The sequence below is a fragment of the Centroberyx gerrardi genome, chromosome 21 (genome assembly GCF_048128805.1).
Source record: "Centroberyx gerrardi isolate f3 chromosome 21, fCenGer3.hap1.cur.20231027, whole genome shotgun sequence".
Classification (NCBI taxonomy): Eukaryota; Metazoa; Chordata; class Actinopteri; order Beryciformes; family Berycidae; genus Centroberyx; species Centroberyx gerrardi.
Window position 1 is genome coordinate 840423 of NC_136017.1, and position 12500 is coordinate 852922.

Sequence of the window (12500 nt, forward strand, 5' to 3'; positions counted from 1 at the left end):
GGTCAGGATGAAGTATTCGTTGAGGATCGTTCCTCCGCAGAAACCTCGGTGCTCCTCGTTCAGGAGGAGAGCCTGGGAGGAGGAGGGGTGGATTACAGAATAAATACAGAAAAACCAACATTTACTGTGGCAGCGCTTTCTACGTGCTCTGGCAGCTAATAACTGCTACAATCAAAGTAAAGCTCATTATGGAGTACTTCAAAGTCTCTATTGGCTTGATTTATGAATTGATTAATTGGACTGAAGACAAGTTTTTCCAAGTCTGCCCAAAGTTTCCTCCATTTTTTTTCCTAATGAGGTTTTCATGGGAGTTTTTGTCTTGTTCTCATTGAGAGTCTGAGGTTGGCCTTGTGAAGACCTTTGACACTGTAACTGTGATGAAGGGCTTCAGTAATAATACCTGCCAGGGACATTCTCCCGGCGGACACTGCTCTCCGTTGACGATACGCGTCATACCGGCTCTGTCGGGGACGACGAGTTCCTCCACCACGCCGTCCGCCAGGTAGTCGTCCTCCAGATCCCCGGTGATGTTGCCATGGGGAACAAAGAAGTCTGAGAGATGGAGATAGTCCAGCGCGCTCGTCCGCTCGGTGTCGTTGCCGTCGAGCTTCGTCGTGTTCGGACGTTCATACCTGAAAATAGTGCGGGTGTTTGTGGTGACGATGGCGCCGCATTTGTAGGTCTCTGCAAAAGTTCAAGTGAAGTTTAGAGGTCAGGGTTTGTACACACAAAAACTGCATGCAACGTGCAGGAAGCGTGTCGGACCCATACTGAACCTGCTAGCTGTTTTGTTTGATTTGGGAAACAGAACGAGCACAGATCTTGTACAGACCCACGGCGCGTGTTCAAGTCTGTTCACCGTTAAATTACCTAATTCCACTAATGTCACTTAAACACCACAAGATGACGTCACCTACCGTTAAAGTCTGTACGAGTTACTCTGACGAGTTACCGTCTGCAAATCCCCGTTACTGACTGTGGAATGTTAAGTTTCACTTTTGTTTTCACAGCAGGAGACTCTGTGGACTGAGTCCAGCCTGCTGGTCTGCTGTCTGTACATCTCCACATTACAGACAGGATGTGATGTCACATCAGGAGCATTAGAGATCGATTTTTATCTATTTCTAAACACTAAGCTTTTGTGCCTCTGTATGGAAACACTGCAGCTCACAGTCAAAAACGCCCTCTAGAGGCCATCTGACGAAGTGCATCATCTCACTAAGTGTTACCTGACTGACTGACTGACTGTCTGACTGTCTGACTGTCTGACTGACTGTCTGACTGTCTGTCTGACTGTCTGACTGTCTGTCTGACTGACTGACTGACTGACTGACTGTCTGACTGACTGACTGACTGTCTGACTGACTGTCTGACTGTCTGACTGACTGTCTGACTGTCTGTCTGACTGACTGACTGACTGACTGACTGTCTGACTGACTGACTGACTGTCTGACTGTCTGACTGACTGTCTGACTGTCTGACTGACTGTCTGACTGTCTGTCTGACTGACTGACTGACTGTCTGACTGACTGACTGACTGTCTGACTGTCTGACTGACTGTCTGACTGTCTGACTGACTGTCTGACTGTCTGTCTGACTGACTGACTGACTGTCTGACTGACTGTCTGACTGACTGACTGACTGACTGTCTGACTGTCTGTCTGACTGACTGACTGACTGTCTGACTGTCTGACTGACTGTCTGACTGACTGACTGTCTGACTGACTGACTGACTGACTGTCTGACTGTCTGACTGACTGTCTGACTGTCTGTCTGACTGTCTGACTGTCTGACTGACTGTCTGACTGTCTGTCTGACTGACTGACTGACTGTCTGACTGTCTGACTGACTGACTGACTGTCTGACTGACTGACTGACTGACTGTCTGACTGTCTGACTGACTGTCTGACTGTCTGTCTGACTGACTGACTGACTGACTGACTGACTGTCTGACTGACTGACTGACTGACTGTCTGACTGTCTGTCTGACTGTCTGTCTGACTGACTGACTGACTGACTGACTGACTGACTGTCTGACTGACTGTCTGACTGACTGACTGACTGACTGTCTGACTGTCTGACTGACTGTCTGACTGTCTGTCTGACTGACTGACTGACTGACTGTCTGACTGTCTGACTGACTGTCTGACTGACTGACTGACTGTCTGACTGTCTGTCTGACTGACTGACTGACTGACTGACTGACTGTCTGACTGACTGACTGACTGTCTGACTGACTGACTGACTGACTGACTGTCTGACTGACTGACTGACTGTCTGTCTGACTGACTGACTGTCTGACTGTCTGACTGACTGACTGACTGACTGACTGACTAAGAAACAAGTGCCCCCTTTAGGCCAATCAGTGCAATTTAAAAAAAGCCAGAATGGAGTAAAGAAACGCATCATTCCCTCAAATTTCATGAAAATCTGATCAGCAACGAGAGATATTGTACGTGACAGATGGACAATTAAACAAACATTGTAGCGCCACTTTTAGGCCAAACAGGTACAACATGGCACACGAATGCAGCGGAGAAACAAGACCGTGTGGAATCTCTTCCTCTGTGTCTCTCACCGTTGGAGCGGCAGGATTTGTCATCTGATCCCAGGAAATATCCGCCAGCGCAGGAGCAGCGGACGTTTCCGTCGGAAACCTTGCAGAAATGTTCACAGCCGCCGTTCTTGTTCTCACACAGTTCAGGGATCGCTAGAAAAACACAGGAAACACCGTCAATACAACGCCAGGGACGACTGGGAAACCTGAACCCTTATTAACTAGGTTATTGTGCATTCAAGTGCGTTCGGGTTTATCGGATGTACGTGTGAACTTTATTTTTTTCACATTCTATTGATTTAATTTGATTAGAATGTTTTATAGTGTCATACGCCACTACATACATTCTATTCTGACATCACAAGTTTTTATTTCAGATGTGAACATTTGAACATGAACTTTTATATTCAGCATATTAGTTTCACATGTAAAAACTGAATTTCACATGAAAAGACACGATTCACAAGTGAAAATGTCATTGTGGGGTTTTCATTTGTGATTTTCTTCTAAGTAAAAATACAGTCAAAAGCTTATTTTCCCTCCTGTAACACAGTCAGTAAAATCACTTCAGGTAAAACTCTTCCCTCAGACTGTTGTCGGCACTTTCCGCTACAGACAAAGTTCTTTCTGACTTTGTCGAGATCAGAGCCAAACGTCTCAATTCTGGTCCAGGTGAGACGAATCCAACCAGGAAACAGCTTGGACAGTAACTCTACCTGAGGAAACTGTAGGGATGAGAAAGTTCCTATCTTCTGCCTGCAGGACACTCAGCTCTTTTTATCCGTCAAGTCATAACAAACTGGTCCAAAACAAACTGGTCCAAAACAAACTGGTCCAAAACAAACTGGTCCAGAACAAACTGGTCCAAAACAAACTGGTCCAAAACAAACTGGTCCAGAACAAACTGGTCCAAAACAAACTGGTCCAGAACAAACTGGTCCAGAACAAACTGGTCCAGAACAAACTGGTCCAAAACAAACTGGTCCAAAACAAACGGGGGCAGATTCCACACTGTGTACCTTATTTAGCACGTTCCAGTCATCATCATGACCTTGTTAGCAGACAGTAAACAGCGTAGGTTGAGGCTGCTTTGTTCTTATCATCTCTGTTTTACTTCAATGGAGATCTGACTGAGCTACTTTTCTTTCCTCATGACAATTGACTTCTGAAAAGTCTAACGTCTCGTTTTACCAATAAAAAATGGATCTCACACAAACCATTCCAAGTTTGTACCATTTTGCTACGGTGCAAATCGTTTACCAGGTTGAACGATCTGTTTGCTCCCAACGGTGTGAAACGTTTTGCAGCAGCCAAACACATGCCCACCTTTACCAGAGGGGTCAGAGGTCAGAGGTCAGTGGCTTGATCGAGGACATTTTGACAAACTCAAACCTGAACCTGAACGTAAATTTCCAAAGCGACTCAGCCAATCAGAGTGTTGCGTCCGTACCGATCTCACAGTTGTAGCCCTGGTACACGGGCTTGCAGTAGCAGATGTAGCGGCCGATCCCGTCTTTACAATCTCCGCCATGAGCGCAGGGGTTCGAATCACACGCGTTCCCATCTGGAAGGAAGCGCAGAAAGCAGAATTGTAACTATAGGTAGATTAAATTAGACTAGATTAGATTCATTACCACAATACAAAGGCCTTACCAACATATTTGTTCCATTCCTCATCCTGAAAATAAGGGAAAGAGAGAGAAGTAATCAATTCAAAACCTGATCAATATCTCTCAGTGCAGAGTGATGGAAGGTTAAAGGGAAACTACTTTTCAGGTTGGACTGAGATCTACTGGTTAAAACATGCTACTACAATTGCAATCTGTTATTGGCTGATCTTGGCTACCTGTGATGAAGGTCACATGTTTTGTCATGGTTCAGCCAATAGCAACCATTTCACATTTCTCCCCAATTCAAACGTCTTACTAAAGGTACTTTGTGTCACTTTACATTCGATTTTTGGATTTAGATTTTGCATTTTCTTCATTGTAAGTGGGCTTAATCCTTTGTTGAGGATGCAACGTTAGCATCGTAGGCCTTGCTAAGTGTATGTTTGCAGTAACTTTAGTTGTTAAGTTAGTATTAGGGTTTGGTGAGCTATTATTGGTCATGTAATTTTATTATTCACTGTTATATTTTTAGGTCGCTTCTCAAAATTTCAGATCAAATCACATCCTATCTAAAAGACACATAAGTGCTCAACTTGGTTAGCGTTAGCTGTAGCCGTCACCATTGTTGGCTGTCTTGGCTTTCTAGTAATCTAGACAGCTTGTTAGCCAAGATGCTCATAGCTAGCAAGCATGGAACTAGCAAAAAGATTTCATTTGTTTTAAGACTCAATACTAGACTAAATGACTTGTATGAAGGAGGTTTCTTGCAATGCAAAGTAGTGTGTAGGTGTTCAGATGTAGGAGGTGAATACAGTTTTCTCATCGTTTTCATAGATCTCGCGCATCTCCTCCTTGTCGCAGCGCTCCTCCACACACTCCCTCTCATAATTGCCCTTCCTGAACTCCTCAAACGGGCTGTTGGCTCTCCTCTGCCGGGTCAGGACCTGGCTGGCCGCCTCGCTGTCCAGGAAGACTGACGAGAGACGAGGAGGACAGATATCGTTAGCTGCTAGCTAAAACCAAGGAGATCAAGCTTATTTCATGTTTTTAATCAAAGTATCTCTCTACACTGGCAAATAATTTTACTGGTTTAAAATAATCACTTGATTCATCTCAATATGACTTCTTTTAAGGAAACATCAACAAAACAATAAGTAAAAAAATAAAAAAAAGTAAAAACATAAATATGTTCTAAGCCAGTTTCACTTGTACAAAGTGTCACAAGTTACATTATCCTGAAAAAAAGTCAAATCTATGGACCCTAACCCTATTAGTGCAGAGAGATGGTTAGACTAAAAATATCTCAAAATAAGCTTGGTAAGTCTGAATAGAAGATAACGTTGCTTTCCAAACTGGACATTTTTGGTACGCTAAACAAATGCTTCTCTAGATTGCTTAACAATAAAAAAAGCTTAAATCTGGAAATGATTCTTAAGTGTACAAAACAGGTCAGCATCATAGATGACTCCTAAGTTTTTGGCAGCTGACTTTATGTTCGCTGATAGAGTGCCAAGTAACCTCTGAATCAAATGAATGGTTTTCTGAAAGAATTATTTCTTTTTTTATCTTCAATGAACTGAAAACATTTCTAAGATGTCCAACACTTTATAGCAGCGAGGCATTCTTTAAGAGCAGAGGGAGAAAAGGACGGGACCTAAAACGGATCCTTGAGGAACTCCACAGGTAACGTCTGCTGAGGACGAGATCCCAAATTTAACAGACAAGGTTCTCAAAGTCACAATGAAATGGCATTTGAGAGCATCTTGCTTCCCTAATGTGTTGTATTTCCTGTTGAAACAGGATGTTGGGGCGGGGCTTAACGCAGGGAGGGATCATCAAAATAACAATTTTTAATTTTTTTTTAGAATATATTTTTAAATAGGTCTATATTATGACATGGAAAATGAGCTAACAAGGTAAAAAAAAAAAGTATTTTTATATTTTATTGTCTTTAAGGGCAGAACTAATTTACAGCAGCGTCCTTAATGCCAAACCAGGAAGTCAAGTGATCTGTTAAGACGTTGTGGTCTACAGCGTCAAAGGCTAAACTAAGATCTAGAAGGATTAAAACAGAGCTTTCACCCAAATCCACGGCTATAAGAACACCATTTGCTTCCTTAGGCAGCAACTCTAAAACTCAAAAACTAGAAAACAGCAAGTAGGTTATATAAAATTCTATACAGCGAAGATAAAAAAACAAGGGACTTCTGAAAACATTTCACTTAAAAAGAAACAGAACCAAAAAATCAAACTAAAGACAACAAAACTCATCTGGGATATTTTCATCCTGACACCGAAATCTTCAATTATATAACCTTCATCATCATCATCATCATCATCTGCAGATATTTAAGTCATCATCATCATGTCTAGTATCTTCATCATCAGTAGTGCTGTCAGGTTGACATCACATACACACACACAACATACAAAACACACAAAACACACAGTCACCTGTCAATCATCTGCCATCCACCTATCAACACACACACACACACACACACACACACCACAGCTACCTCTCCCTTTCTCTCTCTCTCTCTACCTGTATATCTCTCTCTCTCACACACACACACACACACACACACACACACACACACACACACTCAAACCTCTAACACTCAACATGGCGCTGCCTCTCTGTTTTACCACCGTGTTTTTTCCCATCACCCTCCTCTTCCTCCCGTCCGGCAAACTGCTGGACGGCGTTAGTGAACGTACCGTCGGCGCCGGCGGCCTGGTGGAGCAGCAGCAGGCACAGAGACACTCGGCAAAACCAAAACATGGCCGGACAGTCGGGTAGAAACCTCACTGTGCTGTATGGAAGTAATGGAGTCTGGACCTGGAGAGAGAGAGAGAGAGGGAGAGAGGGAGAGAGAGAGAGAGGAGGGGTGGTAGAGAGGGCAGTGACCTCCATGGAGAGATAGAGAGAGAGAGATAGATTGTGTGTGTGGGAGAGAGAAAGAGAGAGGGAGAGGTAGTTTTGTGTGTGTGTGTGTGTGTGTGTAAGAAAGAGAGAAAAAGCAAGAAAGAGACAGAATGAGAGAGAGTTAAAGAGGGAGAGGAAGAGAGAGAGAGAGAGAGAAAGCAGCTTGGTTTACATGGAGTTTTGTAGTCCATTAATAATCAGAATAAGATCCTAATCAGATTATAACTCGTGAACAGGAAGTCGAACTTGACGTCATTTCCGTCTCTGGTCGACTTTCCCCTCTGATGTTAAAGCTCCACATCACATAAAGCAGGACTCCCTCTCCTCTGTGGTGATAAAGGAGTTGGATGTGTATCTAAACATGGTGAAAGTATCAAAACTAAATCCACACAATCCATATTAGAAAAGCGAGCCTCTAAACGAGCCGTTTGGACTTCCGTAACTTTGTGGCGTCACAAAGGTTCGCTCATTATCATTTCTGTAAGAAATAATAGACTAACAAAGTGTTTTTTTCAAAGCGGTCGAGCGGTCGTCATCGTTTATTACCGGAGAGTTTTCCCTACCTGTAGCCGCCGGGCCGCGGCGTCTCACGTTTCGCTCTCGAAACGGTTAGCCGATCGGAACGGAGGGTCGTTAATATTAATGAGCCTTAAAGACACGGAGACAGAAACGGCTTGTTCTTGGTAAGGCTCAGAGAGATGCTGGAAAATGAACGTGGAGAAATGGATTGAGAGTGTTTTTGGTTCATGACACCACACACACAGCTTTGAATGGACAGAAAGACACAAAATAAAACTCTGAGTGGAGAATATGGAACTTTAATGTCTAACAAACTACTCATTTTGTCACGTTAGGCCGTCTTCACATAGTGGATCTTATTGGATTAATGGGAGAAGATAGGAAGTTAGCTAGATAGCGAAAAACTTAGCAAGCAAACAATTAATGATAATGTTAGAAATTTTAATATCTTTGCACTTTACATATGTTCAAAAGAGCAATATCAACTGTGTAAACTTTGAGTTTATATATAAATCAACGCGTACATAATATTTTCAGAATGTGAAAAGGTTTTACTCTGATTGCAAACACAAACCTTCATCACATTTACTTCATCACATTTAGTGTTTGGAGTCTTCAATGGGAAGAAATTCAATGGGAAGAGACAGAGAGAGAGACAGAAAGTGAGCTTGTGAGTTTTCTGATGATATTGACATTTGTTGTAATTAACAGGCTTAATTGTTTTTCTCATCATGACAATAAAGACTCATTTAATTGAACTGAATTGAATTGAATTGACAGGAGAGGAGAGGAGAGGAGAGGAGGAGAGGAGAGGCATTAAGGAGGAAAGAGAGAGACAGACAGATGATAAGAGAGCCAAAGAGAGAGAAAGACAGGAAGAGAGAGAGGAGGTATTAGAGAGAGAGAGAGAGGCAGAGAGAGAGAGAAAAAGAGAGAGAGAGAGAGAGAGACAGGGAAAGAGAGAAAGGTATGAGGGAGGACAGAGAGTGAGACAGGAGAGGAGGAGCTGAAGGGAGGATTTTACAGTAAATTAAGAAAGGATTTTCAGGCATGTACACACACACACACACACACACACACTCACCCTTACACAACCTGCCCGGGACGGGGTCAGATCCTCTGCACGTCTGTCTCATGTGTTCAGCATGAGGACCAATCACCTCCGCCTTCCCAGGGGGCCGAGCGGCGGCCACAAGTCCACACTGAGCCAATATTTACTCTGCAGACTCACAGACTCTCTGCGTTCCCCTCAAACACTTCTGAAACATATTTTATCAGAAGGTCTTTTAATAATCTACTCTCCTGTATTTGTATTTTATTTATTTATTTTAATGTAAACTTGTTTTATCCGATAAACTTGGTGTGACTGGTTTTATGTTTTATCTTCACATTGTTTTTATCATCTTCTGTTTGTGTGAAGCACTTTGTAACTTTTGCTTTAAAAAGTGCTCTTTAAATAAAGCATTATTATTTATTGTTTATTTATCTGCTGATAAGCTGCTGGTGAAATGGATCTGAAGCCCAGCGACACTCAATAATAATCAGTAATATCTGTTTCAGTAGTTTATTGAGTAGTTTCTCTCTTATGAACTTTGCACTGGCTGGGCATCAAAACAAAGTGCGCTGCGTTGCCGTGGTTACTGAGCCGCATTACTCCCCATTAATACTACGCAGTACTTTATTCAGCGGTATATTGTCGCCGTCGGGTGATTTCCATGTTTTAACTGAACCTGAAGGATCACATGCTCCTCGACCTTTGTGTTTATAAAAACAACAACTAGATAAACTCAAATAAACACGTTTGTCAAACTAAAAAAAAGCAAAAGACATTTTGGAGATCCGAGGATTAGGGGTTAGGGGTTAGGGGTTAGGGGTTAAGGGTTAGGGGTTAGGGGTTAGGGGTTAAGGGTTAGGGTTAGGGGTTAAGGGTTAGGGTTAGGGGTTAGGGTTAAGGGTTAGGGGTTAGGGGTTAAGGGTTAGGGGTTAGGGGTTAAGGGTTAGGGTTAGGGGTTAAGGGTTAGGGTTAGGGGTTAAGGGTTAGGGGGTTAGGGGTTAGGGGTTAGGGTTAGGGGGTTAGGGGGTTAGGGGTTAGGGTCCTCCTTTGGCCAATCAGTGCAATGTTAAAAATGTCAGATTGGAGTGATGAGACGCATCACTCCCCGAAGTTTTGATCCGATCAGCGTCGGCTCAGATATTGTGTGTGACATTTAGATAATTAAACATTGTAGCGCCCCCTTTAGACCAATCAGTGTATTTTTGAAAATGCTCTGGAGTCTGAGATATTGATCCAGAGTCTCTCCACTAATTTGATTGTGGGGTAAAATAATGTGAATTTATAATACATTGTAGAAGTGGCAGGAATGTGGAGACGGACAACTTCTCTCGTTGACTACATCAACTCGTGTGTCATTTATTTTTTACCCACAGAGCCGGACAATTTACATCGCGCTGCCCAAAACACAACAACGCTACGTCAAGCTGACATCACTCAGGAAACCAGAGTTTCTTAACGGGACCATGTCTCCTTAACCCTGAGAAGCACACAATATAACTGTGTGTGTTAAACATACCCAGACCACAGATTATGGTGAATAATGTCCATAGAGTCCGCCACAACATCATAAGTGTCAAACTGATGTAAGTTATATGAGGAAAGGTTCTTATATAAGGGGAAAAAAGCATAAATAAATTGTTACTGTATTTGTTGTTTGTATGTCAGTTGTCAGGAAACTCAGCTGATGATTGGACACTCAACAAGCTCGTCTCCACGGCTGAACCTTTCACCGTCAACGGCTGTCAGCCAATCAGATTTCAGTCCAGGAACTGATCTCTGATCGGTTTCACCTGTTTCACTTCATGCTGCATTCAGGTCACATGGGAAAGACGAGCTTCCTACTAGAAAATACTGTTCAGCTCAGCTTCCAGATGGTAAATACTAGAGAAAATACTGTTAAATACTACAGAAAGTACTGTTCACTCAGCTTTAAAACATTTCTGATAAGGAGTCGGTTGAGGGTTGGATCTCATTTCGTCACAACCTTCTGTGAGTAAAATAACTGGACTATCATATAAACCAGGTTTTGGGGGGGAAAACACAACCTGAAACCATTTAAACACTTAAATCCTGCTATAGCCTGATTTTTCACTTTGAATGGAGTATTAAATGTTCGCTTCTCAAATAGTAACTCTTCATCACAGCCAATACTTTTTGAACTGTGAGCAGAAATCAATCCAAAAAAAAAAAAAAGAAACCTGCAGCCTTTTGTTTTTACATACATGACCCGGAAACATTTCACCAAGAAAACAAACTCCATGATGCACTTGGTGAAAGAATAAATCAAAAGTTTAATTTGAGACCCAAGAAGGAAAACGGCACATTAAAACACAATTTTACCATTAAAGGTGGTAATTAATTAAAAGTTATTTTTCTTTATCATAAAAAAACATGATCAACGATGAAATTAAAACTTTTACCACTCGATTCTCTGTTCTAGTTTGTTTCTTTTGGGTAAAAATAAAGAATTAACATCTGAAAAAGAAAGACTTTAATCAGACGAGCTTCTGTTGTGGCTCCTCAGCTGGAGTCACGGTGGGCGGGGCTTTCATGGCGGCCTCCACCCAGTCCACGAAGTTGGCCATGTTAGCGTACACCCCGTAATACCCCGGGTGAGGACAGCCCCGCCCCCAGCCGGCCACGCCCGTCAGGAAGTGGGTGGAGCCGTACAGAGTGACCAGCGGGCTGCCGTCGTCTCCGCGGCAACTCTCTTGCCGGCCCTCCAGGTACCCGGCGCACAGCATGTTGTCGGTGAAGTTGAAGCGGGATGTCTGGGAGCACCGGGCGTTCTGCAGGATGGGGACGGACATGCGGCGCAGGACGGGCGAGGGCGGGGCGCCGGCCGGGGCGTCGGGGTCCTTGGCGTTCCCCCCGGCGGTTCTCTTGCCCCAGCCGGACACGGTGTGGTACAGGGCGGGCGTCAGTTCGCGCTCGGCGAAGTCTTTCTGCGGCAGGCAGACGGGGACGGCCCGGCGCCCGAGGGCGACCGGCCGGCTCAGACGCAGCAGGGCGACGTCGCTGTCGCCCGTCGCCGGGGCGTAGCCCTCGTGGGCCATCGCCATGGAGACAGGGATCCTCTGCTCTGTCCCCTCCTCCACATCCAGGTTGTGTTCCCCTGGTAACACAAAGAAGCAGGAAGCAGATCAGACAAGTTTTACAAAAGACAACTTTACAAGACAATCTCACAACTTTACAAGACAATCTCACAACTTTACAAGACAATCTTACAACTTTACAAGGCAATCTTACAACTTTACAAGACAATCTTACAACTTTACAAGGCAATCTCACAACTTTACAAGACAATCTCACAACTTTACAAGACAATCTCACAACTTTACAAGACAATCTTACAACTTTACAAGACAATCTCACAACTTTACAAGACAATCTTACAACTTTACAAGTCAATCTTACAACTTTACAAGGCAATCTTACAACTTTACAAGACAATCTTACAACTTTACAAGACAATCTCACAACTTTACAAGACAATCTCACAACTTTACAAGACAATCTTACAACTTTACAAGACAATCTTACAACTTTACAAGACAATCTCACAACTTTACAAGACAATCTTACAACTGTACAAGGCAGCTATAAAACCGTTAAAGACGTTTTCAAGACAACTTTCAAACGTTTCTAAACAACTTTACAACGCAGCTTTACGAGAAACTTCAAAACAACTTTACAACCTCATATGGTAATGGTAAAATATCATTTTGAAAAGCAGCTTTTCAACTATGAAATACTTTACAAGAAAACTTAGACAACTTTACAATAAGTTTAAAACAACTTTACAGAAACCTTACAAGACAATGGTACATG

General features: G+C 43.0%; 2 protein-coding genes across 2 annotated transcripts in view; both read right to left on the reverse strand.

The window, feature by feature from the left end:
- Nucleotides 1–6952, reverse strand: part of f10 (coagulation factor X) — a 9478-nt gene extending 2526 nt beyond the window's left edge. Inside the window, exons 1-7 of the mRNA XM_071894242.1 lie at nucleotides 6889–6952; nucleotides 4980–5140; nucleotides 4211–4235; nucleotides 4008–4121; nucleotides 2579–2710; nucleotides 401–684; nucleotides 1–72 (exon numbers count right to left, since the gene is read on the reverse strand). The exon at nucleotides 1–72 is cut by the window's left edge and continues 46 nt beyond it. Of these exons, the coding sequence (XP_071750343.1) occupies nucleotides 1–72; nucleotides 401–684; nucleotides 2579–2710; nucleotides 4008–4121; nucleotides 4211–4235; nucleotides 4980–5140; nucleotides 6889–6952 (852 nt within the window). The remainder of the gene's footprint in view (nucleotides 73–400; nucleotides 685–2578; nucleotides 2711–4007; nucleotides 4122–4210; nucleotides 4236–4979; nucleotides 5141–6888) is intronic.
- Nucleotides 6953–11164: 4212 nt separating this feature from the next.
- The window catches only part of f7i (coagulation factor VIIi), a 7580-nt gene continuing 6244 nt past the window's right edge, over nucleotides 11165–12500 (reverse strand). The window contains exon 8 of the mRNA XM_078291227.1: nucleotides 11165–11784. Coding sequence (XP_078147353.1) covers nucleotides 11165–11784 — 620 coding nt within the window. The remainder of the gene's footprint in view (nucleotides 11785–12500) is intronic.